A 19,940-nucleotide genomic window follows, 5' to 3' on the forward strand; every position below is an offset into this window, starting at 1 on the left:
GCACCGAAATGGCACTGGATCTTTAATTCTGGGCTTTCTATAGAGAATAAATTGACGAATGCACGAAAGCAGCGATGCTTTTTTTGACCCCACTTAACGACAAGCATAATCCCGCCCTGCCGGAGCCTCGGAGAGGCTCAGGAATCCACTTACTACGAAAATCTTGAAAGTGCGAAACCTATTTAATTGCTCATATTTAAAGTCACACACAGGTCGAACGCGATTAATTAACATTATTTTTACCTTTTTTCCCAACGTTTCGGCCAGGTTGCACTGGCCGTGGTCGCGGAAGACTCAACCTGTGTGTGACTTTAAATATGTGTACAAAGCGCGAGAACTTAGTGTTCTATTTAATTGCTGTTCTTAAACCTATTTAATTGTTCTAAACCTATTTAAAGCCTGGACAAAAATACGCGCCATGTTGCGGAATTTCATTATAACTATTTTCTTCACACTAAACTGTACTGTCATCACATAGTGATAACAGCGCCCTCTTGACAATAGTCATCTGGTCAGGCTTTACCTGATTGCTGCACCTAGTGCCATTGCCATATTTCAACCAAACTTCATTGGCCTTTTCATTGCTTACATCCTAATTAAATCCTTAATTACTGTATTTTCGCGTTCTGTCTGTCGCGTGGTGGACGTGTCACCATGGAGAAATATGTGAACTTATTTAAGCGACATGTGATACATTTCAAGTTGGATCTGTGTTGCTTTATGGCCCCTGTGAAATCGGGGTTACTGGCGTTTGCTTGTCTACATATTTTGATTGGGGTAAGTGGTTTTATATTATGTACCTACTTAAATTCATGCACATATATGGTTGCAAAGAGAAAAAAAAAACCGGCCAAGTGCGAGTCGGACTCGCCCATCGAGGGTTCCGTACAAACTTTTAATGGTTAAAATAATCATACTACTCATACTCATATTCATTTATTCATTCAACGCCATTTTACACGTCAAGATTTGATTTAAAAAAATAATATTCATACAACAATAATACTTAGAGAATAAATAGACAGAAGATTGAAATTACAAAAAGTTAGGCAATATTCACATAAAAAATGCACAAAAATAATTTTCTAATTAGGTAATAAAAAAATTGTCATAAGTGTAGAACGGGTGCTCGACCAGCCAATTTTTTAAGCGATAGGTACTTAAAGTTCGACACACTAGGCGCTTCAACCACATATTGCGGCAATTTATTATAGACGGCAGGGTCCATCACATGTGTTAATTTGACCGTAAATTGGATTTCGCCAATTTACGGTCGATACCTACTAACTTTCCGGCATTTCGAATGTTGTACTTGGAACACATGTTGTTAGTTTTGTCACAGAATATATGTATAATAGTACAAGTACAGAAGGCTCACTCCTTTGATGTTCACAAAATGACGCCATTCTAAATTCTTACCTACATTAACAAACGGACCGCACGCGAGCAGCCAACATTGAATTTTTCCCCTCACTAGCTCGGAAACACGTGTTTTGTCCTTTAATACCAGCGGGTAAAAACGCATTTTATCCACTAGTGCTTTAAAATTGATAAAAGTAGGTGAATCTAGTAATAAAGATCATTTACCACCTGTGGAACTACTGGAAGCAGTGATAAAAGAAAATCTTGCAGTACAAAAGGCGGTCTTATGCTTTAAGGCATTCTCTACTATGTTGATCTTTCTTTTATGCGGGGGGCTTCGCCCCCGAGCCCTCCTTTATATGCTCTTAATGGTCTCAAGAAAACCCTATCCCAACTTATTTTAAATACTACGTTGATCTTTCTTTTATGCGGGGGCTTCGCCCCGAGCCCCCTTATTCATGCTCTTCAGGGTCACAAGAAAACCCTATCCCAACTTACTTTAAATACTACGTTGATGTTTATTTTATGCGGAGGGCTTCGCCCCCGAGCCCCCCTTTATTTCCTCTTAAGGGTCTCAAGAAAACCCTATCCCAACTTATTTTAAATACTATGTTGATCTTTTTTTTGTGGGGGCTTCGCCCCCGAGCCCCTCTTTACTTGCTCTTAAGGGTCACAAGAAAACCCTATCCCAACTTATTTTAAATATTACGTTGATCTTTCTTTTTTGCGGGGGGCTTCGCCCCCCGAGCCCCCCCCCCTTTATTTACTCTGAACGGTCACAAGAAAACCCTAACCCAACTTATTTTAAATACTACGTTGATCTTTCTTTTTTGCGGGGGGCTTCGCCCCCCGAGCCCCCCTTTATTTCCTCTGGAGGGTCACAAGAAAACCTTAACCCAACTTATTTTAAATACTACGTTGATCTGTCTTTTTTATGGGGGGCTTCGATCGCCCCTGAGCCCCCCTTTATTTGCTCTTAAGGGTCTCAAGAAAACCCTATCCCAACTTATTTTAAATACTACTTTGATCTTTTTAGTAGTTCCAGTTCATATCTTCCGGCTCCATCATCAGACCTTGAAACCTAATCGTAGTCAAAGTTCATTACAAGACTTTTCTAAGAAACCCAAAAACTACTATGATACGATGTTCTATCATGTAGTTCCAGTTCATATCTTCCGGCTCCATCATCAGACCTTGAAACCTAATCGTAGTCAAAGTTCATTACAAGACTTTTCTAAGAAACGCAAAAACAGCTATGATACGATGTTACATCATACATGAACTACAGTTCCAGTTCATATCTTCCGGCTTCATCATCAGACCTTGAAACCTTATCGTAGTCAAAGTTCATTTCAAGACTTTTCTAAGAAACCCAAAAACTGCTATGATACGATGTTCCATCATGTAGTTCCAGTTCATATCTTCCGGCTCCATCATCAGACCTTGAAACCTAATCGTAGTCAAAGTTCATTACAAGACTTTTCTAAGAAACCCAAAAACAGCTATGATACGATGTTCCATCATGTAGTTCTAGTTCATATCTTCCGGCTCCATCATCAGACCTTGAAACCTAATCGTAGTCAACGTTCATTATACAAGACTTTTCTAAGAAACCCAAAAACAGCTATGATACGATGTTCCATCATGTAGTTCCAGTTCATATCTTTCGGCTCCATCATCAGATCAGTTCAACAGTACCATATTATTGTACTGTCATCAGAACTACATACAGCTGCCAATTATCATTACGCTACGATCTTTGGAAGATGGTTAAATTAGCCTCCGCAGATTCCATTACATAGTTAGTTACATACACGACGACCTAATAAAAGCGTGTTAATATTAATATTAGCGCCATCTAGCTGAGCCCTTCTTCTGTGTGGTACTGAGGTAAGTACGTTTTATTCTTAGACTTTATCTGTCTATACGGAGTTATATATGTCTTTGACTAGAAGTATAGGTACTCTAATGAGTATTATTGTATTTAGCGCCGTCTCTCGGCAAAATTTACTAAGTAATTTACGCGACTTGAGACTTGTGCGAACCTTTAGGCATGGAAAGTCACATGAAAAGTTGTCGAAACTAATAATAGATGGCGCTGCATTTAAATTTCTTGACTGATAACTCTAATACTAAATTGAATATACTCTAAGGTAGAGTCTAATACCTCCGCTTTACAAAAGACTGCAATCAAGTAGCACTAGACTTTACTCATTGTTGTGTTCCTGCCGGTGAGTAAGGCAGCCAGAGCTCAACGAGGGTGCGGTACTCCTTCCTTCCTTCCCCCTCCTTCCTTCAGTCGTCGGCACCCAGGCCCCTTCTAAGTACAGGTTTGTACAAGTTTCTAATGAGTCGAGTCGGCAACGCACATGTGCCACTCCTTGAGTGGCAGGCGTCCATATGTAACAGTCACCGCTTTCCATCAGGCGGACCGTATGCATGTTTGCCACCTACGTGGTACAAAAAAAAACTCTCGACGAATTCACCTTAAACATTAAAACCTAAATCAAAATCGATTGATTCGTTCGGGAGCTATGATGCCAGACAGACATGTCAAGCGTCAAACCTATTATTATTATAATATTTTTGCGTTGGTGGTTAAAAACAAGAAACCTCCTTCAAAACTATAATAAAACACAACTTTCTATGAAAATCGGTAAAGTGCGAGTCGGATTTCGACATTTCCATACAAAAAGGTCATGAGCGCCTGACTACGCTAGATTTGTACTTTAAAGATTTTGCGTATATTTTGGAAACTATAAGAGATAGAGCAAATGGCGCTCACAAAATTTCAAAACATTTAGTAAGTACTTGCAGCGGCAGTGAGTGAAAAATCTCAATTTGAGTTTTTTTCTCTTAAGTCCGACTTACGCTTGACTGTAGATTTCTAATAGGTTTTCCTTTTTTGCTTATTTTCTTAAATTACTTCTAAATTACCAAAATAAAAACTATAAAAAAAATATATTTGAGATGCTTATAAAATGCTCTTTCATTTGATATGTAGCACAATATAGTTCTAATAACTTTGATTTTTAATTTTCAATTTTACCCCCCAAAAGTGGCCCCTATGATTAAATTTCGTTTAATTTCATTTAATTATATTACATGTCCGTCTTTGGGCCACTTGTTTACATACGTGTGCCAAATTTCAAGTAAATCGGTCTAGTAGTTTCGGAGAAATCGGCTGTGACAGAGGGACAGACAGACACGCGAGTGATCCTATAAGGGTTCCGTTTTTCCTCTTTGAGGTACGGAACCCTAAAAACAAACGTTTTTTTTTTCAGAATTATGAAAAAAACATGAAAAAAACCAAGCACCATGGTTTTTTTTTCTAATGAACAAACAATACGACAATAACGGTTTTTCGTGATTTGTAACGTTTCAATAACAATAACGTACATTTTAATTCGAAAAACATTCAGTATGCAAACGTTTATTGAGGAATCCCCGATGCAGCGTGGAGCGTGGAGAGGCGGGGGTGTTGCCAACAGTAAATAGCGTTAACTACTAACTACAGATTGTGTAAATGTTAGTTCTATAAAACCAGAAATTAAAGTTATTAAATGTATATTCGTTTAATAGTTAACATAAAGTCTAAAAAACCGTATAAAAGTATTAACTGTTTTGCAAATTTTGAGATTTCGTCCTTTAGAAAAAAAACATACCTACTCCAAAAAAAAAAAAACTGGTTTTTTCACGGTTTTTTTTTCAAGCCAGAAAAAAACAGTTTTTTTGCAACCCTGTGCACGTATTCTCATAAGTTAAAGCATGATAGGCTTAAGTTTCAGTGCCTTGGCAATAAAAGGGTTGAAAGAAAACGAAATTGTGATTAGTGACACACAATTGAACCAATTTCTCACAGTCACCTTCTACGACGTCTATAACGTCTATAAGTTCAAAGACATTCTTGAAATGAAAGAGGGTAGTGAAATTCTCTTTTAAACCGTCAACGCATGGGGAAATGAAGTAGGTACCTACTCGTATGAGTATTTTTTTATACCACGTCAGTGGCAAACAGGTATACGGTCCGCCTGATGGAAAGCGGTCACCGCAACCTATGGACGCCTGCAACTCAAGGTGTATCAACTGTATCACATGCGCGTTGCCGACCCATTAGAAACTTGTACACTCCTTTTTTTGAAGAACCCCATACTGTAGTTCATCGGGGAATACCTTGGCAGGGACCTTCATTCCACAGCCGGAGCGTCCACGGGAGGAAATTCCTATGGTATTCAATGTTTTAAATAATATGATGCTGAACATAATAATAGGTCAGCTGAGCAATTTTTATTCTGGCGCCAATCAGAAATAAGAAATGAACTTGTTCATGTTCTATAGTTTACTATCTGAATTCGATATTTTATATGGGAGAGTTAGATACAACACAGTACACGTCAGCAATTCCCGGACAGTTTGTACATTTGGATCACGTCTCCGATTTGGATAAAAAATTGTAGGCTGGACTCTATGTCCATGATGCTGAGCAAAATCCACTAGGTTTCCCAAAATGTCCTAAGTTGATTGTATGAAACTTTCCTTTTTTTTTCCGAAAATGTATAGAAATCTGGTAACAAAAATCTTTATCGGGAATTGCTCACATATAGTCACAGCTCGCGTGCTGTTTTGATTTAGTGTTTATTTTCAGATATCAACACTGATGTTTTTCGTAGAAGAAAGTTTCGAGCCCCTACTGTTCAAAGTTCTAAACGGGCTCTCTGAGGAAGACCCTCCAAATTACGGACCCTCGTGCACGATTGTCTATGCTGTGGAACTTGGCTCTAATGTTGTGCTGCTGTGCGGTATATTACGGGTATGTATAGACCTCTTGAGTCAGTGATTGTCTATAGCCATTTCCGACACCGAAAAAAAAGAAAAAATATATATAGGCGCGAATGTTTATCGTCCCGTAGCAGATTATAAGATTCGTAATTTTGTAGTAGTAGCACTTTTTTGACTGGCTATGTTTCGGCTATTAATAATCGTTGAACACAATAATACTTATAGAAACTAAGACTAAACAAAAAACTTACGTTAAACATTTGCGCCTAGTATTTTTTATTTGCCGCGTTTTTCAGTGAAGAACTTGATAAGTCGAGATATTTTTTTACTGAAAGGGCCTGGCCAACTTTCGTGACGGATTGCGCGAAAACTATAAGTGCTAGCACTAAAATGTTTATGAGAGATTTGTAGTAAATTAATTAAGGATTACTTCGTTCCTACACGCTTTTTCTGTATCTTCATCGGTTTGTCAGAAATCGAGAAAAATCGCATTTTAGGCTCTTTGAGGGGGGGGGGGGGGTAGAGGGGTGACGCAGAGGGGGGAGGGGTGGGGAGGGTTGATGAAAAATAACTTCGGCCTATAATCTACATATCCCAATTAAAAAAAAAATCTTCCATTAATTATGCCAAAATTTTCATACATCACTTTCCAGGAGCAACGTACTAAAGGGTAATACTAGTAATATATAAATAACTTATTTTGACATTGTTGATCCAAACTAATATTTTTGATAAAAATATATGTAATAGAGTATAAAATGGCGATTATTATATAAAAATATAGTAGGTGTCGCTAACTCGTATGTGGTAAAAAAAAAATATTTAAAACATAAATTTAAAAAAAAATGTACTTAACAAAATGTCAGGAAGCTAATTTTTTTTTTATTGATGTATCCTTAATATATCTATAAAATATCCAAAGAACAACTCAATCGGATACGCGGTTTTAAAGAAAAAAATAAAAAACAAAATTTCTTTTTTTTAATTTTTTTCGTAAACGGAAACAGTTTGAGGCATAATATCCAGTAGTAGTACATGTAGTAACAATACGAATAATCCTGCATATCAATATTTCATATTTAGCCAGGGGCGATTTTACCATGGCAGTCCGGCCAGGCCCTTTGAAATTAGAACATAACAAGATAACAAGTCGAATGGTTCTTTTGTTCGGTCCTTAATCCTTAACTCCTTACTACTGACTTATCAAGTTCTTCAAACATGCACAGCTTTTTTTTGGACAAACTCCCAGTTTTTCACCCAGAATACAAATTGAAATTACCGCTTAAACTTCAGTCTAATTTAGTACATTTTGATAGACCTACGTATTTTCATCATTTATAAGCCAGGCGAAGATTCTAGGCGAAAAGACGGGGTTTCATGCATCTAGTGGCCTCGCCATGACTACGAAAATTAAATGTTTTACAGAACGACCTCATACTGCTTCGAGTTTACATGTACTTCGCCTTCGGAGTCCTGACGGCTGCGCTTATGGCGTACACCGTGATGTTTGCTCCTCAAGTACTTACTGTGAAGTTCCTGATTGCCGCCAGCATCGGTGAGTTCGCAGGGCCTTATTTGACTGAGAAAGCTGCTGTTGGTTCTAAGTTTATACATACTTACTTCTAGTGCCATCCTGGAGTTATTTGGAATTGGTGGGGTTATAGCTGATTGTAACAGTCCTTTATGACACACATGTTAAATCAGTACTTATAGTTTCAGAATTTTTATCTCTGTTCACAGGACACCAAATCTATATGCTCCTATTACTGCGAAGCGCAATGCTCGAAATAAAACAAGATTTAAAACAGAACGAGAATGACTATGCAGTGAGATATCGGAAAACAAGCGTTAGATACGTTCCAGGCACTAGAGATAGGTACAGTGTTGTTATCGAACCTTATAGAAGACGTTCAACCAATCCTTATGATAGAGAAGTTTATAGACGAAGCAGCTCATTGGTTCCTTTTAGCAGAGAAGCATATAGGCGAAGCTCTTCGATGCCTTATTATAAAGAAGAACCTAAGCAAAGGCTAGTACCTGTAGTCCAAGAACATAAAGGAATCGAGGAAGAAAAGGCAACAGTGATCTTACATTCACCCGCGAAGGAAGAACTCGCTAAGGAAGTTGTTGATAAGGAAGAAACGATTAAAGAAGTTAAAGGGGAGGAAGATAAGGGGAAAGAAGTTAAACGTAAGCGTAGCTTCTTTGGGAGGAAGGAGAAGGTGAAAAAAGATAAAAGCAAGAATGTAACGAACGATTCATAAAACGTGAAATGACAGTGTTGATATTATAAAATTCATGATGAACATAATAGAGAATAAGTGACTGATTTATGTTACTCCACTTGTGGTACATACAATATACGTACCTAATAGTTAAATAAATTATTTCAATGTTATTAAACCTTCTTTTATATTATCCCTTTCATCGTAGAACAAAGATACGTAAGAGATATACAAAGTTACATATATAGAGTAGGTAACAACGGAAAAATAAAGTGGTATGTATATAATTTAGAGAGAGATAGATTATGATAATGAAATTGGAAATATCGAGTCATGTTACTCATGTTCAATTGTTCAATGGGTCAGTCAGTTTAGTAAGTATGTAGAAGACGCTCAAACAATCCTTATGATAGAGAACTTTATAAACGAAGCAGCTCGTTGGTTCCTTTTGGCAGAGAAGCATGTAGAGCTGTGAAGAGTCTTATCATTTTCTATCTCTTACGACTGGCCGCTGAAATAGAACACTGGAAAAGAAATTAGCTTTAAAATCCATGAACTTTCGAAAGTGTCCGTTTCTTACAACATTTTAGGAACACAATTATGTGAAAATATATACTCAGCTAGGCAAGGGCCTCTCCTAGGACACTTGCCAAGAAAATGATCGCCATTGCATTGGCGCCCTCATCCATCGGTAGGTAGGTACCCTATGAATACAGCCAATCTAAGTCTTCTTTGCGTTTTCTCAGCTTTTTCAACAGGTCATGAGAGATTGCATGGGGTTCATTTTGGAAATTATCCCAGGAACGTAAGCTCTAGTTTTATAAAAGTGATCCATCCGACCTTTTCATTTTCACCCAGACACTACTCCAGAGGGTAAACTGGGTCTTATTGGGATTTGTCCGGTTTCCTCACGACTGACAATATTTTCCCTTACCGGAAAGTAACTGGTAAATATCGACATTTTGTAAGTCCGAAAAACTTTCTGGTGTATTGAACCCGCGACTTCCGGATTGAAAGTCACATTATCCGATTCGATATCGGAAGTCGGAAGGAAGTCAACGGCAAAAATCAAAGATGGCGGCTTCAATGTATGGGATATCGGTCCTATTCCTATTACACCCGATAAACGGATAATGTGCAAACGCACTTAGGGTGAGCGCCCACGGGCGACAGTTGCTCGACGACTTACGTACTTACTTAATATGAAAAGTTGCGTCGCTTCGTGAGCGCACTTTCATACTGCATCAAAAAAAAAATATAAAAAATAAAAGTTATTTGTAAGCTTTTTGTACTTCCTTATGCAACTCGCTCTACAAATTATAGATAATTATTATTATAATATAGATTAAGGTGCGATGAAACTGCGTCCTGTAACACAGGGTTTCCTAGCTCAGGACACAGGGTCGCGATTTTCTGTAATTGTTAATTTATATAATAAACTTTTTTCATTTTTTTTCATTTTCATGGTCGCGACAAAAAAGTCGCCAGTGTGCGCGCTCTCTTACGGCCACCGCTGATTTTTCAGCATGATCCAGCTAGTTCAGTGAAATAGGCTAGTGCCACATTTTCAGCACCAAATAAATTGTGACCTTCTTCATTAGTGACATCCTAATTAACGGTATAATTTAGCGTACATTTTTGTGCACCCGTCGGCCGGTGGCGGTCGTGTCGCCATGGAGAGATTCGGCGAGTATGTGAAGAAGAGTGTGCTTAATTTTAAGTTGCAGCAGTGCTGCTGGGTGGCCAGTGTGAGGACTGGTGCGCTGACGCTTGCGTGTTTGAATATTATTTTAGGGGTAAGTCCAGCCATAACTTTAATTATATTGTTTTCCCCTCAGTAGCTCGGAAACACGTGTTTTGTCCTTTAATACCAGCGGGTAAAAACGCATTTTATCCACTAGTGGGTAAAGTAATTTGACCTTGAATAAAGTCAAATTAGCTGCTTTAAAATTTATAAAAGTAGGTGAATCTAGTAATAAAGATGATTTACCACCTGTGGAACTACTGGAAGCAGTGATAAACGCATTTTTTTGCGTTATAGTTTCCTCGCTATAGTGCGGGGAAAAGTTTTGTGTTACACTCGGGTGCAAATGTATTTTACTTCTCGTGTGTTAAAAAACTCGCAAGTTCAGGATTCTATTCTCGAATTCCACACTCGGCGTTAAAATACAACTTTGCCCCCTTGTATAACAAATAACTATTAACCATCCTAAACAAGGCGTCTTGACTGTGAAGGTTACCTGTGCTAGATAAGCTTTTTTAGAGAAGTCTTTGTAATTTTGAATTCAAGAGTCCAGTATCTGTGAATCGGAAGTGGTTTTATCTTAGTGGCAAACATATCAGAAAGCCACTAAACGGGCCTTATGCTTGTTTGCCACTGAAGTGGTAAATAGTTATTTGTTATACAAGGGGGCAAAGTTGTATTTTAACGCTGAGTGTGGAATTGAAAAACGAGCAAGTGAAAGGATTCTATAGTTGAACCACGAGTGAAGCGAGTGGTTCGAGAATAGAATCCTGAACTTGCGAGTTTTTTAACACACGAGAAGTAAAATACATTTGCACCCGAGTGTAACACAAAACTTTTCCCCTCACTATAGCGAGGAAACTACAACGCAAAAAATGCATTTATCACTGCTTCCAGTAGTTCCACAGGTGGTAAATCATCTTTATTACTAGATTCACCTACTTTTATCAATTTTAAAGCAGTTAATTTGACTTTATTCAAGGTCAAATTACTTTACCCACTAGTGGATAAAATGCGTTTTTACCCGCTGGTATTAAAGGACAAAACACGTGTTTCCGAGCTAGTGAGGGGAAAATTAATATTTTGTTGGAATATTGTAGTGCGGTACCACATACAATTATTTTCAGTACCTACATGGTGATTTTTTTACTAGTGCGAAAAGTGATTCATTTCTTTTCAGGCCATCTGTACTGAAAAACGTCGTAAGACACACGGGCGAAAAGGAAATTCGTAACTCGTGTCGATTTAAAACACTCCCTTCGTGTTTTAATTTATCGCCACTCGTTTCGAACTTCCTTTTTACGCACTTTGTATCGTAATGTTCGAACTGTTCAAAATATGACATAATGAGATTTTCCAGTACAAGAAAACGCATCAACCGCCGAAGGAACTGACCCTAAATCTTGTATTTCAGTTAGTCATACTTGTAGAAATATCAAAAGGTGAAGAAGCGAGCTTCACCCCGCTTCTGCTCCAGGCGTTAAGCGCAACCACTGACAAGGGTGAAGAAGGGCCAGACTTCATCCCTTCTTGTATCATCGCGTACGCCGTGGAGATAGCTTCTAACGCGCTCGTGATATGTGCTATGTGGAGGGTATGATATAATTTTCTAACTAGTTAACGATTTAACATATTTATCAGAACACTATAACGTCATCTTCACAGCCCAGGGGGGTTACCATGACGTACTAAAGACGTTCAGTTTAGGTTGAGAGAAAGGGACACACCTACAGCAGTTACATAGCTCCGTCCCTCTCTCTCAACCTAAACTGAACGGCTTTAGCACGTCATGGTAACCCCCCAGGTCCTGTCAAAAGACTTGTATCCTGTAGGTATCTAAGCTTTGTTTATTTATTTATTGAAACTTTATTGCACAGTTATAAAAAAGTACAAATGGCGGACTTAATGCCTTAGGGCATTAAATCCACCATTATCTACCAGTCAACCATAGGGAAAAACGGAAATACACGAATTTGGGTGCAGAGAGAAAAATATTTTAGACAGCATTTTTTTTTGGTCTTTCGTTAAAAGTCCAAGAGGTGATAAGGACTCTTAAAAAACATTCTCGTTTTGAAGTTGATGAACACCGTGCCTATTTATTTATTACAGAACGACATAGTCCTCCTGCGAGCTTATTTGTACTACGCCTTGGGGGTTCTGACGCTGGCCATCATGATATACTCCGTGGTCATCGGAGCTCTGGAGCTCATCCCGGAACTACTCATCGTGGCTAGTGTTGGTAAGTCCACATCTTTCGTTTTTCTACCATGTTTGATTGAGTGCGCTGGCCATCATTTATTTTATTTATTTATCATGATATACTCCGTGGTCATCGGAGCTCTGGAGCTCATCCCGGAACTACTCATCGTGGCTAGTGTTGGTAAGTCCACATCTTTCGTTTTTCTACCATGTTTGATTGAGAGCGCTGGCCATCATGATATACTCCGTGGTCATCGGAGCTCTGGAGCTCATCCCGGAACTACTCATCGTGGCTAAGTGTTGGTAAGTCCACATCTTTCGTTTTTCTACCATGTTTGATTTAGTGCGCTGCTGAAGAAATGATTTCCCTGTGCCTGTTTCCGAGTGTTTCTGAATTAATCGACAACCAGTCTACCAGTTGGCTATAAGACATCCTTCTTTATTTTTTGATGATTTAGCGACTATAACATCTTTCAGCAGGGTTAGCACATGATTGCCGCGAGAGTATGTCGCCGCGAGATGGACTACCCATCCTTATGTCATTAATACAGTTAGAAAAAAAAACGTGTGATCACTGTGATCTATCTCGCGGCGACATACTCTCGCGGCAATCATGTGCTAGGCCTACAGGCCCATTTAATTTTAGATACGAAGTACCATTGGTCTGTGTATATAATGTGATGACTTGCTCACATTGGGGAGCTACAGACATACCAATATCGGCGTGATAAAACTACGATGTCGCTCATTTCATGTCATTGAGAACAATGAGTAACTTTTAGTTAGGTAACCCTAAAAAGGATACTATGTAATTCCAAGGTTAGTCAGTTCCTGTAATGGTCAGTTGAGTAATTAATTCATTCAGGAGTGTCATTGACACAATTTATAATCGGTGTATAACACTATTGAAATAAGTGGCATTGTCGTTCAGAATCTAAAAATAATCTCTTTACTCTCTTCATGCACAACTGCACATTACGTGCATATTTATTTACATAATTATGGAAAACCGAAAACTGCACTGCCGAAGACGGGAAAATTAGAACTGCCCCTCCAGCACAACTTGCCTTGTCGCCCGCGAGTCCATACTTGAAGTCGCGCTTGCTAAAGGGTCTGATGAAGAAATGTTAAGGAGGCGTACTGTGAACTAAGCTAAGCTAGGTGAAATATTTATTGAACTAGGTTCACAAACTAAAACTAAGTCAATCTTCATTTACTCTTGAGTAAATATAAAAAAATTGTGTTGTTTATACATACAATACATCCTAGGGTAAACTTGCCTCATTCGGTGACACGCCTAATTCGGTGATACAAGCTTTGAAGGACTATTCCGAAAGACAATTTTTGGTTGTTTCACCGAATGAGGCGAGTTTACCCTACTCTTTACTTACCGATAATAGTTATTTGTTATACAAGGGGGCAAAGTTGTATTTTAACGCCGAGTGTGGAATTGAAAAACGAGCAAGTGAAAGCATTCTATAGTTGAACCACGAGCGAAGCGAGTTCGAGAATAGAATCCTAAACTTGCGAGTTTTATAACACACGAGAAGTAATAGTTATTTGTTATACAAGGGGGCAAAGTTGTATTTTAACGCCGAGTGTGGAATTGAAAAACGAGCAAGTGAAAGGATTCTATAGTTGAACCACGAGCGAAGCGAGTGGTTCGAGAATAGAATCCTGAACTTGCGAGTTTTTTAACACACGAGAAGTAAAATACATTTGCACCCGAGTGTAACACAAAACTTTTCCCCTCACTATAGCGAGGAAACTACAACGCAAAAAATGCGTTTATCACTGCTTCCAGTAGTTCCACAGGTGGTAAATCATCTTTATTACTAGATTCATCTACTTTTATCAATTTTAAAGCAGTTAATTTGACTTTATTCAAGGTCAAATTACTTTACCCACTAGTGGATAAAATGCGTTTTTACCCGCTGGTATTAAACGACAAAACACGTGTTTCCGAGCTAGTGAGAGGAAAAATACTTTTGCAAGTGTAACACAAAACTTTTCCCCTCACTATAGCGAGGAAACTACAACGCAAAAAATGCGTTTTCACCACACCAACTGATAATGACGTTCTTTGCTATTCGAAAACTGATAGCAAAATTGCATTTTATCCACAAGAGTGCAAAGTAATTTCATACAAATTTTAACTTGATGTCTAAAGCTGGGTGTTGGTATTCCCGTATAAATGATGATTTTGAATCATAAATGTTAAATAAATTGAAGTACTTTATTTATTTTGATGTTTTACAGTTCATATTTTCATAGTGTTGGTGTGGTGAAAAAATTTGTGTTTCACTCGGTGGCAAAGTTTGTTTAACCTTCGTGCCTTGATACACTCGCAACGCTCAAGATTCCACTTTTTGAACCACTCGCTACGCTCGCGGTTCAATCTTGGAATCTTTCGCTTGCTCGGGTATCAATATTGGCACGTGCTGTTAAACAACAACTTTGCCCCCTTGTAAAACAAATAACTATTATCTCTGCTTCCAGTACTTCCACAGGTCTTCAATCATCTTTGTTACTAGATTCACCTACTTTTATCAATTTTAAAGCAGTTAATTTGATTTTATTCAAGATCAAATTACTTTACCCACTAGTGGGTAAAATGCGTTTTTGTCGGCTGGTATTAAAAGACAAAACACGTGTTTCCGAGCTAGTGAGGGGAAAAAGTGATTTCATACATAGACATTTTTGATTCTTAATATATATTTGCCACCGAATTACTCTATTATTATTCATTTCCGTAAGTATAAAGCTAACGGTTTTCTGTTTTATACTTCCAGGAACCCAACTCTACCAAATAATGTTAGTCCGAAGCGCAATGGTCGAAATAAAACACGCATCAATAAAGAACGGGTACACCGTCAACTTAAAACCAAACGACAAACCAGGCTCCGACTCTAACGACAAATATACAGTCACAATTGAGTCAGAAAAACCCAAGTTACCCCCAAAACCAGTAACTAAAGCAGATATATCCAAGCCAGTAATGAAGGAAGCTAGCGATAACGAAGTACCGGTTAAGGAAGCAGCGGTCACTGTGCATTCGCCAGCGAAGCAAGCGTTTCTTCATGAAGCGACAGAAGAAGTGCAGGAACGAGTACCTTCGCGTGTTCTTGTAAAGGAGAAATTGAAGATAGAAAGAGCAAAGCCTGAGAGAATTGATGTTATGAAGGGAGTGTGAAATTTGTAAGTTTATTGTAGATTAAATATGACAAATTGTAATTTTATAAACTTGACTGTGACGAATAAAGTTTGCGACATCAAATATGCATTTAAGTATAATATACAAATCTATCAACTATAGAAACGGACATTTTACTAATATGAAGGGATTCTGTGCCCCTTTAACTTAGTAAAATCGAAGACATACGCTCCATCCATATCAGTGCAAGGCTTGAAGAATTTGGTAAATCCGTCGTAAGGACGGAGGGAGTAAAATTTAGCCATATTCATGACCTGACATGTTCTAAGTTCAAAATTACAAATATACTTATATACAAGGTGCTCGCGAGGAACCCGCATAACTTGAACCACGCGTTTCTGAGGCCAAAGGAAAGAAAAAATGTTATATGAATTTGAAAATTTTTCGCGAAAAAAAAATTTTTTTTTTATACTTTTTTGGACGTATCACACCACACTGTGAGACTATGCTCCACAATTGCGCATCAGCGCCGTTAAGAAGACCTTTTCTACTGAGTAACAATACGGAAATGTTTTTTTTTAATTGGCAATAACTCTGAAACTAGACGAAATCTAGAAAAGTTTATACGACATTTTAGTCTTAAAATGTGACCAAGAATATGCCGTTAAAGTTATATGGGTTCCTCGCGAGCACCTTGTATATATGTGAGTGTGTTTAGTAAAAAGTCCCACTTTCTCAGTTGCTACAAAGCCGCTTTGTCAGTTTATTCGTATAAAGATACAAGTAAATCTCGCCTTAATGGTAACCGACAAAGTGGGACGCTTTACTAAACACACTCACATATATCGATTTACGTTATGACCAAAAAGAGTAGACATTAAAAAGTGGCAACATTATAGTGTCATCCCTTTCAAATCAATACGTGTGAGAAAACGGGACGACACTAACCTACGATGTTGCCACTTTTTGGTCAGACTGTATCAAGTCCTTCACGCTGTCCACCGATATATTCGATCCTCTTTGTTTAAACCTAATATAAATAGCAGAAAAAAATGAATTAAAAAGTTCTATTATTTTTGACAATGTCTTTCAAATATAAAAATAAACAACCTCCTCATGCTCAATTCTAAAGATATTTCATGAAAATTTTAATATATTCGACGGACTTCATACTTATGAGATATTCAATATGCTCGAATGGATTTTAACAAGACAGCTACGAAAACCTCACCTCGAGATAGTAAATTGTAAGTAAATCCATTAAACTGTCCGACATTTAATTATGTTTCTCAGAAATAATGATATGTTTTAATAATATCAGCTATATTGTCTTCTGTATTTCTATATTCTCTTATTGGATGTTGTCCCACCCATGTCCCACAATGATTCAATGATAATGTACCAGGCCGTCCCAATCGCACTATTTGTAAGTCCAATAGGGATGCGGACGGCGATGTTTTATCATTTATCGCGCGACCATACTTGCCTGAATGCCTGCTTGATTATTATGCAAGTGTCCAAGGACTCCAAGGTGCCTCATAGTCAGTTTGTTTAGTGCTAGTTTCTAAATAAAGAAACAGGAAATCTAATTTGCCAGTTTTGCGACTCGACGATTTTTGTGACAAGCTTTTTTAGTATATAAGCAATATCTAGGATGTATCTAGGTATTTTAGATAAAACTCATTTTCTTCTAGAAAAGCTCTGCAGGCCGCATTGACTGCGTCCAGTCCTCATTCAGAAACCTATAAATCAATATATAATTCTAAAGATCCTCAAAAACAATCAACAGACATAATTAAAACTGAAACACCTGAGAGGAAAACAATTAAAGTTAGTTTTCAAAAGGAAAAAGATAAAAATGGAAACTTAGTCAAAAAAATCAAGGTAAAAAATGAAACAATGTTTGATATGGTCAGTTCAAGCATGAAAAATATTGAAGAAACTGAAAAGATGGAAGAAATGATTGAAAATGCGAGCAGGAAGCGACGGAAATATACAAACGAGGTAGCTAAAAAGAAACGTAAATGTTTTTAATTAAATGTTTATGTTTTAGCCTGTTTTTTTTTTGTGGTGGCGGCGTGCACAAATCTCGTGAGCTAAGGCCCCGCGGAGGATATGAGCGAGCCTTGCTCATTCTCATACTGTGCACCTGCCGCCAGCAGTTTTCTGATATTTAATTTTATCGTACAGGAATAAGTAAGGGAAGAGGTGTAATTCCGAAGGTGTATCGCCATCTAGGTCATCACCTTTTTCTGTATGGTTTTGGGGTACGTTTTTTTCTTAGACTTTATCTGTCTATACTATGTTACTCCACATAATTATGTCTTTGATAATTGTAATAAATAGACATTTTGCAGTCGGGTTGCAGTTCCTCCCTTTCGGACCTTATAGAAAAAAAACCAAGAGTTGCTACATAAATTTGTAATTGTCAACATATTCAAAAGCAATTTCAAATGTTATAACAAATGATTAAAACATTTTCAGCATTATTAACACCTTCGCTGCGGCAATTTAAATCGCAGTTAACCAAACTTCGTATAAGGTCTGTCGGCCCGGTACTGCAGCGAACGTGTTAAATAGAAATTTAACACTTATCATCAGTTTTTTACGCAATTAAGTCTAAAGATGAACTATAGATATTTCGAAGCAATCAATGAGCTCAAAAATATCTAAACCTACATCACGTGACAGAGGCGGGCACAAATGGGAGTAATTCATTCCCATCTGTCTCTAGCGGGAACAAATGGGAATAAGCTCACTCCCATATGCCAATGCCGGGAATGAATCTTTCCCATATTTGACCGCCTCGGCCAAAATTTACCTAAACACGTTTGAAAATGTCGAATTAGCTGTATACTGCAAAAACCCTTAAAAATAAGACAATGAAAAAGAAAACAAAAAAAATCCTTTAACATAGGTACATTGTCGATGAAAATAATAGAAATAGGTTGCCTTAAATGAAAATCTTACACAGTAGATAATTATTTGGTATCACACAGATATGGACACATAGATTTTTAAAACATTTATTCTTAACATCACATCAAATTATACAAAGGTACTTCGAACATTGATTCGAATATAGCGAAAATATTTGTAATAGTCCTTATTCATAAAGTAACTAGTTAAAAAGTGTTTCGTCCTTTTCTATCATATTGACTTACGTATTTGTGAGAAAGGGACAAAACACGTTTTTAACCTAAGGGTGTAAGCGTCATCGAAGGTCTTCCGTTTCAACTTGGGCAAAAAAATATCCTCTAACATTTGATTAAATAGAATCTCGGAGATATTGTAACATTTAATTTCATTTTAGACACTGCACAACACTAAATATATGTAGTAACGTTTAGACATCAAGAATTATGTATACTTAATTAACTGAAAGCACCTTGAAACAACCGTTTTCATTCTTAAACGCAAATTAAGTTTAATTATTTCAATCGGTATGATCTTTGTTAATTTCTTAAATTCGTCTCATTTTGTTTTCGTCTTGTACTCGCATGAGAATGATTCATTTTCATTCATTCTCATTCGCTTACATGTGTTGCGTGTATACACGCCACGCATACATACATACCGCGCGGCGTACGTTTGTTAGAAGTGTGACTACTGTGGCAGTATGGGACAAATTTAAGAATTTGACAATAAATTAAATGAATGATACGATGATACCTGATAATCATATTATCCATTCTTTTTATCCTAATCAGTCCTGACATTTGGACGGTCGCTTCCGATCACAATCAATTTTCTCCAAGAATTTTAGGCCATGTGGCGTTCTTTGTCTAAAGGAACCTTTTGTTTCTTGTGGCGATAAGGTACATTTTATCAGAAATTCGGTTGAAATTTAGAACTAAAAGGACCTTATTACACTTGAAACATAAGGACCCTCTTGGAAAGGAAAGCCACGTGAACGTTTCCAAGTTTTCTAACATTGCCATACGTAGGTATCGCCAGAAATTTAAAAAATCTGGCAATTTCACACTGCTAGAGTGGAGAGAATGAAAAAATTAAGCAGTTTAACATTAAACTTAGTACTTAACCTACAATATTGACAAATTGACATCAATGTCTAACAATAATATATCTAAATGTACTTTTACAGACACGCATGAATTTCGATTTTATACCCTTACAGGGTAATTCAAAACTTTGGTTGAAGATGACAATAAAATTATGAAAAAAAAAAAGACTTATCTATAGGTATCTTCCTTACATAACTGCTATATGCTTCTAGTTAAATTGAGCTTATTTTTAAGGTAGAATTTCAAATTATCTGGTCATACAATTCACATCACATTGAAATGGGAAGACAGAATAATATGTAGTACATTGTTAATTTTTTGTATTAGGTCCTACCAGGGGTCTATTTCTCGAACGATATTAGTCTAATATTATTAGTCCATGAACTGTCAAACCGTATGGGTTGCCATGACAACATACTAATATTATTAGACTAATAACTTTCGAGAAACGG

At 37.4% G+C, this 19,940-nt stretch overlaps 2 protein-coding genes across 3 annotated transcripts; both read left to right on the forward strand.

Moving 5' to 3' along the window:
• Positions 1 to 647: 647 nt before the first annotated feature.
• On the forward strand, positions 648 to 8,464 carry LOC125235504. Its single transcript, XM_048142075.1, has 4 exons — positions 648 to 777; positions 6,008 to 6,172; positions 7,567 to 7,696; positions 7,882 to 8,464. Exons 1-4 carry the CDS (start codon positions 655 to 657, stop codon positions 8,403 to 8,405), a joined length of 942 nt encoding a protein of 313 aa, XP_047998032.1. The 5' UTR covers positions 648 to 654; the 3' UTR covers positions 8,406 to 8,464.
• A 1,556-nt stretch (positions 8,465 to 10,020) lies between these two features.
• On the forward strand, positions 10,021 to 15,653 carry LOC125235474. Of its 2 annotated transcripts, XM_048142045.1 has the most exons (5): positions 10,021 to 10,162; positions 11,525 to 11,704; positions 12,220 to 12,297; positions 12,439 to 12,490; positions 15,102 to 15,653. In XM_048142045.1, the coding sequence occupies exons 1-5, from the start codon at positions 10,040 to 10,042 to the stop codon at positions 15,500 to 15,502; spliced, it is 834 nt and encodes a 277-aa protein (XP_047998002.1). In that variant the 5' UTR covers positions 10,021 to 10,039; the 3' UTR covers positions 15,503 to 15,653. The 2 variants fall into 2 exon arrangements, with proteins under 2 accessions (XP_047998002.1, XP_047998001.1); XM_048142044.1 differs by lacking the exon at positions 12,439 to 12,490 and having other exon boundaries at positions 12,220 to 12,349; positions 15,102 to 15,647.
• Positions 15,654 to 19,940: the final 4,287 nt, after the last annotated feature.

The sequence above is a fragment of the Leguminivora glycinivorella genome, chromosome 17 (genome assembly GCF_023078275.1).
Source record: "Leguminivora glycinivorella isolate SPB_JAAS2020 chromosome 17, LegGlyc_1.1, whole genome shotgun sequence".
In the NCBI taxonomy this organism is placed as follows: Eukaryota; Metazoa; Arthropoda; class Insecta; order Lepidoptera; family Tortricidae; genus Leguminivora; species Leguminivora glycinivorella.

Coding starts and splice junctions, on each gene's coding strand:
- LOC125235504 (XM_048142075.1), top strand. CDS start 655: ATGGAGAAATATGTGAACTTATTTAAGCGACATGTGATACATTTCAAG. Junction 6,173..7,566: donor TGCTGTGCGGTATATTACGG/GTATGTATAGAC, acceptor AATGTTTTACAG/AACGACCTCATACTGCTTCG. Junction 7,697..7,881: donor CCTGATTGCCGCCAGCATCG/GTGAGTTCGCAG, acceptor CTCTGTTCACAG/GACACCAAATCTATATGCTC.
- LOC125235474 (XM_048142045.1), top strand. CDS start 10,040: ATGGAGAGATTCGGCGAGTATGTGAAGAAGAGTGTGCTTAATTTTAAG. Junction 10,163..11,524: donor GTTTGAATATTATTTTAGGG/GTAAGTCCAGCC, acceptor CTTGTATTTCAG/TTAGTCATACTTGTAGAAAT. Junction 12,491..15,101: donor ACTCATCGTGGCTAGTGTTG/GTAAGTCCACAT, acceptor TTATACTTCCAG/GAACCCAACTCTACCAAATA.